The 6163-nt window shown below is 38.2% G+C and overlaps 1 protein-coding gene across 1 annotated transcript; it reads left to right on the top strand.

Annotated features, from left to right (window-relative positions):
• Positions 1-6: 6 nt before the first annotated feature.
• Positions 7-3677, top strand: LOC108381984 (sodium leak channel non-selective protein-like). The gene is made up of 8 exons (XM_017638383.1): positions 7-186; positions 259-558; positions 632-826; positions 902-1265; positions 1478-1555; positions 1631-1904; positions 2375-2537; positions 2621-3677. Exons 1-8 carry the CDS (start codon positions 7-9, stop codon positions 3341-3343), a joined length of 2277 nt encoding a protein of 758 aa, XP_017493872.1. The 3' UTR covers positions 3344-3677.
• The last annotated feature ends 2486 nt before the right edge of the window (positions 3678-6163 follow it).

A 6163-nucleotide genomic window follows, 5' to 3' on the forward strand; every position in this document is an offset into this window, starting at 1 on the left:
ACAAAAATGAAACTCACGCCCGGCGCCAATGAGTCGTATCCGTCAATGTTGGTGCCCCGCGTCTGGGCTAATCCGCGCAGATTCAATTTCGACAACATCGGTGATGCGATGCTGACGTTATTCGAAGTGCTCTCCTTCAAGGGTTGGTTGGATGTGCGAGACGTGTTGATTAAAGCTGTTGGACCGGTGGGTACAAAATTAAAGTTATAGTTTTCCCAGCTAGAGCAGCTAGAATTTGTGTGTTCTCTTCTCTTTCAGATACATGCCATCTATATACACATCTATATTTTCTTGGGTTGCATGATTGGACTGACCTTGTTTGTGGGTGTGGTGATCGCTAACTACTCGGAGAACAAAGGTACCGCTCTCTTGACAGTCGATCAGCGTCGTTGGTGCGATCTGAAGAAGCGTTTGAAAATTGCGCAACCTCTGCATTTACCACCGCGTCCTGATGGCAGAAAGTTCCGTGCATTTACCTATGATATAACGCAGAATATAATTTTCAAGCGTATTATAGCGGTAGTGGTGCTGATCAATAGCATGTTGCTATCTATTACGGTAAGGCGGGTGTTTGCCAAAAGTGATAAAATGATGAGAAGACACCGAATCAATTCTTTACGTTTGTTTGCAGTGGATCAAGGGTGAAGTGCATACTGAACGTTTAGTGATCGTCAGCGCTGTGCTGAATTTCGTGTTTGTCATTGAAGTGGTTATGAAGAATATAGCGTTCACTCCACGCGGCTACTGGCAATCGCGACGAAATCGCTATGACCTACTGGTCACAGTGGCTGGCGTTGTTTGGATATTCTTGCAAACTATATTAAGGGTAGGCTGTAATTATCTTCCATAAAAAAAAACGTACAAGATAATTAATTAATTATTTTCCAACTCTTTTCAACAGAATGATCTGTCATATTTCTTCGGTTTTATGGTGGTAATTTTACGTTTCTTCACCATTACTGGCAAACACACCACACTCAAAATGCTTATGCTAACAGTGGGCGTGTCCGTTTGCAAATCATTTTTCATCATATTCGGCATGTTTTTGCTGGTGTTCTTCTATGCTTTAGCTGGCACTATCCTCTTCGGTACTGTCAAGTATGGTGAGGGTATTGGAAGGCGTGCAAATTTCGGTTCACCCGTCACAGGAGTGGCTATGTTGTTTCGCATTGTTACCGGAGAGGATTGGAATAAGATTATGCATGACTGCATGGTGCAGCCGCCATATTGTACACCGGGAAACAATTACTGGGAAACCGATTGTGGTAAGTAAATACAGTGAGGTCTCAAAATAACGAATCTTGGTATAACAGTAAACTTAATATGATGTAATTTTCCCTTAGTTCGCTGAAAAAAAAGAACACCTTATGCTCTTTCGGCCATGACTATGTTGTTATTTAAAAAGTTGACTTGAATTTGAAATTTCGTTAATACATTGAGCCTATAAACAGCATTAATTTGATTACTTAATTTTCAGGCAATTTTACCGCCAGTTTAGTTTACTTCTGCACGTTCTACGTCATAATTACCTATATTGTGCTAAATTTGCTAGTGGGTGTGTACAACGGTGTCGATAAAATATGCAATTAAGTACTGTCTATTCATATCCATACATATTTTTTTCGCACAGCTATTATCATGGAGAACTTTTCATTGTTCTATTCAAATGAGGAGGATGCGCTGCTTTCCTATGCTGACATACGCAATTTTCAGAACACATGGAATATAGTGGATATACATCAACGTGGCGTCATACCGGTACGACGTGTAAAATTTATACTGCGTCTCTTAAAAGGACGACTGGAGTGTGATCCACAAAAGGACCGATTGCTTTTCAAGTACATGTGCTATGAGCTGGACAAGCTGCATAATGGCGAAGATGTGACATTTCACGATGTAATCAAGTAAGTGTACAAATAGTATATCGTACATACATATTTACATATGTATGTACATTAGGGTGCATCACTAAACAAGTTTCAATTCGTCCACCGGAATTATAAAATTTATTATATTTTAAGATTTCCGCCAATATATTACAGTGGGTGCATCACTCTTCCATTTTTTCCATTTATTATATTTTAATGGCCTTATTCGTAAAAAATTAAATACGGTTAAAAAAATTTATAAATTTTATTATAAATATTTTTTAAAATCTAACTTTGTTTATAAAAAAAACTCCTTTTTGGAGGTATTTCAAATAGGTCCAGCTCGCGTAAACCTTGATATTTTTCTGAAATAGTTTGGCGGAAGTCTTAAAAGAGGATACGTTTTCTATTTCCGATGGAAAAACAGTACCTTTTTTTTTTTTTTGTGAAGAGTGTGTCACCCTACTATACGCACATTCAAATCTAATCTTCCTTTCTCGTTTTAGCATGTTATCCTATCGCTCAGTGGACATACGTAAGGCCTTACAGCTAGAGGAGTTACTGGCACGCGAAGAATTCGAATATTTAGTTGAGGAAGAGGTGGCTAAGATGACGATACGCACATGGTTGGAGGGTTGTTTGAAAAAGATACGCGCACAAAATGCAAGTGTAAGCTCTTAACTAATTGTTAAATTTAAACTCTGTTGATTCATCTACATATGTATGTATGTATGTACTTTTCTTGCCTTTAGAAGCAACAAAATTCTCTCATAGCCGGTTTGCGCGCCACTAATGAACAGCTTATGCTGCTTAAGGCTCCCGAAGATAAAACACCCACCACCGGTGGGGAAAAACCACCTGGCAGCGCCACTGCACCTTGCCCACCTACCAGTGATGCTTTTTCGCCCACCTTCAGTTCAACCGAGAACGAAGAGAAGGATGCCAGCGGCAGTGCCGCCATTTCAAGTACCGCCGATGCACATGGCGTACAACGTGTCATAAGTGCCACCAAGCGTGCCTATGCGCTAAATCGCTCCGATTCGACGGGTAGTTCAGCTGGTCGCAAATACTTGGCACCCACCACATCCGATCCACAACAACGCAGCACACTTACCGACAAGGAGCGCTTGCATATTAGTAGCCAGCAGAAGAAGAAAAATTCAATGACTGCAGTGCCCACACTGCCACCCGTTGTGGCAGCGAGCGGTGCTGTAATTAAACGCGATATAAATCGCACATCGGGTTATTTTGCTTCGACCAATAGCGATGGCAGTCAATTTCATTATCCACCGAATGTGACGAATCACTATGGAGAACAACATGGACCGCTGGGTAGTCCGTCGGCAATTATGGGGCACATAATTGCGGGTAGTAAACTATTACCTTTCAACAATCAAGCAAATGCGGTGTACGAGGTGCACGATTGGTGGCAAGAGCAGGTGATTTGCACGCTCTACAGCGATGATGAAGGTTAGGTTTTGTATTAAATTGTGAATTAAATAGTAGGAAAAAGTAAACAATCTAGGTATAAGTGCGATTAAAAAATTAGTAATTATAACATGGGATACTATGATTAGTAAATTAATGTGATTGATGTAAATGTTACATTTTACCGTTAAATTGTTGTCTTTGCCAAGCACAATGCCAAATTTACAGACACAAATTATAATATAGTCAATGATAGATAATATACAGTTATTGTTTCATGAGTTGGATACTTATAGACAATATTATAAGATAATATTTAATGTGTATTAAAACATACTTTGGTGTATTAACTTTGTAATAAAAATATGTTGAATAATTGGATTTATCTAGTTTTAATACCAGAAATAGTCAAAGGTGCCGCAAAGGGAAAAAGATATTCAAAAAATTTTAGAAATGTCTTCAAGATAGTAATAACTAGACTGCGTATGTTGATGCAGAAAACGAAGCCTAAAAAATATGCATCCCAAAAAATGTACACAAATTTATTTATTTAAGTGATATAGGCGGCCGCAGCTATCATTCCGCAGGGCCTGGGTTCAAGCCCGGTTCAACCCAACATCAAAAAATAAAAAAATATAAACAAAAAAGTTGTTTTCTTATAGCGGTCGCCCCTCGGCAGGCAATGGCAAACCTCCGAGTGTATTTCTGCCATGAAAAACAGCTTCTCATAAAAATACAATCGCCGTTCGGAGTCGGCGTAAAACTGTAGGTCCCTTTTGTGTGACAATGACAAGGCGCACGGCACAAATCGGAGAAGAAGCTCGGTCCAACCCTTACATATGTGTAAGCGCCAACCTATTATTATTATTAGGCATGTTTTATTCAACCATCACAAGCTAATAGCTAAATTTTGGTCAAATAAAACGAAATTAGCTTATTTCTATGTTCGATAATTTTGACAATTGTTTAACTGCAAAGAAAAAAATTTTTAAATATTCAAAGTCGTTTTATTTCGATTTTGTGCGAATAGCTCTGATCCAATATATTTTTCCTGTGCAATTCACTTAGTATACTGTATACTTTAAATTTAACTTTGTAAACAGGTGGTAACTCTCTTCAAGATATTTTCCATTATTATTATTATTATTTTATTTTCAAGCTACATCCCCTGTCGTCTGACACTCACATCGAGGTACATATTTAATTTTTTTAATTGCCTTAAATCAAGTTCAATGATTATGTAAACGGGTGGCAACGCTCCTACATGCAGTTTAGAAATAAATTTTTTTCAGGGCCATTTTGATTAATGCTCATATTGTAGTAATTCCTTTAACCTATCGTGTGCATCAAATTTATCTTTGTAAACAGGTGGTAACCCTGTTAAAAATATTTTCAAACTAAAACCTTTTTAAACCTTTTTCGTCCAACACCCGTATTGTTATTATATTAGCTACTTCCATTAATTTAACTTGAATTGATTTTTAAATCATATGGCAACCCTCCTACATGTAGTTTGGAAATTAAGTTACTTCGAAGTAATAAATTCTCAAGTTTCGTCCAATTTATATAAAGTTTGTACGCAATAATATTTCTATTGCTCTAAAGAACTTTAATTCCGAAAATGAAAGTTATATCTGGAAAACCTAAGTTACTAGAGTACTTCAAAGGCTCAAAAGTATCCACAAAATAAGCCAATATTTACCGTTGTTTCTACGACATAAACCGAATCGGTCACCTACAAAAATAAATCTGTCGGTAGGTTTGGAATTTTGTCTTTGAAACGCCACTGTTTTCTTTGAAATCGCTTCATTGGTTCTCATGCAATGAGCGTTTTTGTGAAGCTCTAAAAATTACAACTACAACATTTGAGCATGGCATCCATACCGAAACGCAAAGCAGAATATACACAATCAGACTTGTATGCATACTTGGTAGCATGTCAGTTCAGTATACACCATGCGACAAGTTGTTCAAACATCATTTCGTTGTAATCGTTGAAGTGAGCGAACATCGCGGCATATGGATCTACTTCTTCCCAGCAAACATTTAGAGGCACAAATTATTCATACTGGGCTCTTATTGCCCTCACATACGGCTCGTTATGGAGTCATATTTGTAGTTTTTTTTTTGGTGAATATACTAATACCGTTCCAATAAACAAATTGCAAAAGTTTCGGGGTGACTTTCCTTTAAGGCCTCTTCTCCGGCAACACAGAAGAAATGGTATATACCCTTGGGGCCCCTCTTCTCCGGCAACATGGAAAGGCTAAAGTCAGTCAGGCTAAAGCCTTCACTCAAAACAAGCGAAACTTTGCAGTTTTTTCCATTTTTGTAAAGCAGTCGGAAGTTGCATTTTTGCAAACGGCGGCTCATGACCTCTCTAAAATGGGGTATGGGAGGAACCGCGCCCCCTCTACCTACGCCCACGGCGCACACTACGTAAAGGAAAGTTGCCGAAAGTTTCTGTCATACACACATATGCATATATGTACATACACTAATAATTTTTTTCATTCATCATCCATCACATAAATCAAAAAGTGGATTTTGAATTTTTATAAGTTAAGACTTTTTTAATTTCAGCGACGATGTTTGTTATGTCTTTTTGCTTCTCAGGTGACGATATATGATATATGTATGTAGTTACATAAAGGTATTAAGGTAGGGCTCGACCCTATTAAGCTGGCATTTCAGGGTACTATTTTATATATATATATAAGGAAAATTTGAAAGTAAGGGGGGCTCGAGTACCCCCTGCCCCTACCTGGCTACGCCCATGCACCTATGCGATTCTGTCAAAACGAATCCGCACTGTTTGTGATGCTACAGACGTTACTGCTTCGAAAACGCAAGTACGCACACATCTG

Source organism: Rhagoletis zephyria, unplaced genomic scaffold (assembly GCF_001687245.7).
Source record: "Rhagoletis zephyria isolate East Lansing unplaced genomic scaffold, Rhagoletis_zephyria_1.1 Rzeph_scaffold_24670, whole genome shotgun sequence".
Classification (NCBI taxonomy): domain Eukaryota; kingdom Metazoa; phylum Arthropoda; class Insecta; order Diptera; family Tephritidae; genus Rhagoletis; species Rhagoletis zephyria.

Bases quoted from the DNA above. Each gene is read 5' to 3' on its own strand.
- LOC108381984 (XM_017638383.1), top strand. From the start codon at position 7: ATGAAACTCACGCCCGGCGCCAATGAGTCGTATCCGTCAATGTTGGTG. The intron at 559-631 runs GTAAGGCGGGTG...GTTTGTTTGCAG, and splicing joins GCATGTTGCTATCTATTACG to TGGATCAAGGGTGAAGTGCA. The intron at 1,556-1,630 runs GTGTGTACAACG...TTTTTCGCACAG, and splicing joins TGTGCTAAATTTGCTAGTGG to CTATTATCATGGAGAACTTT.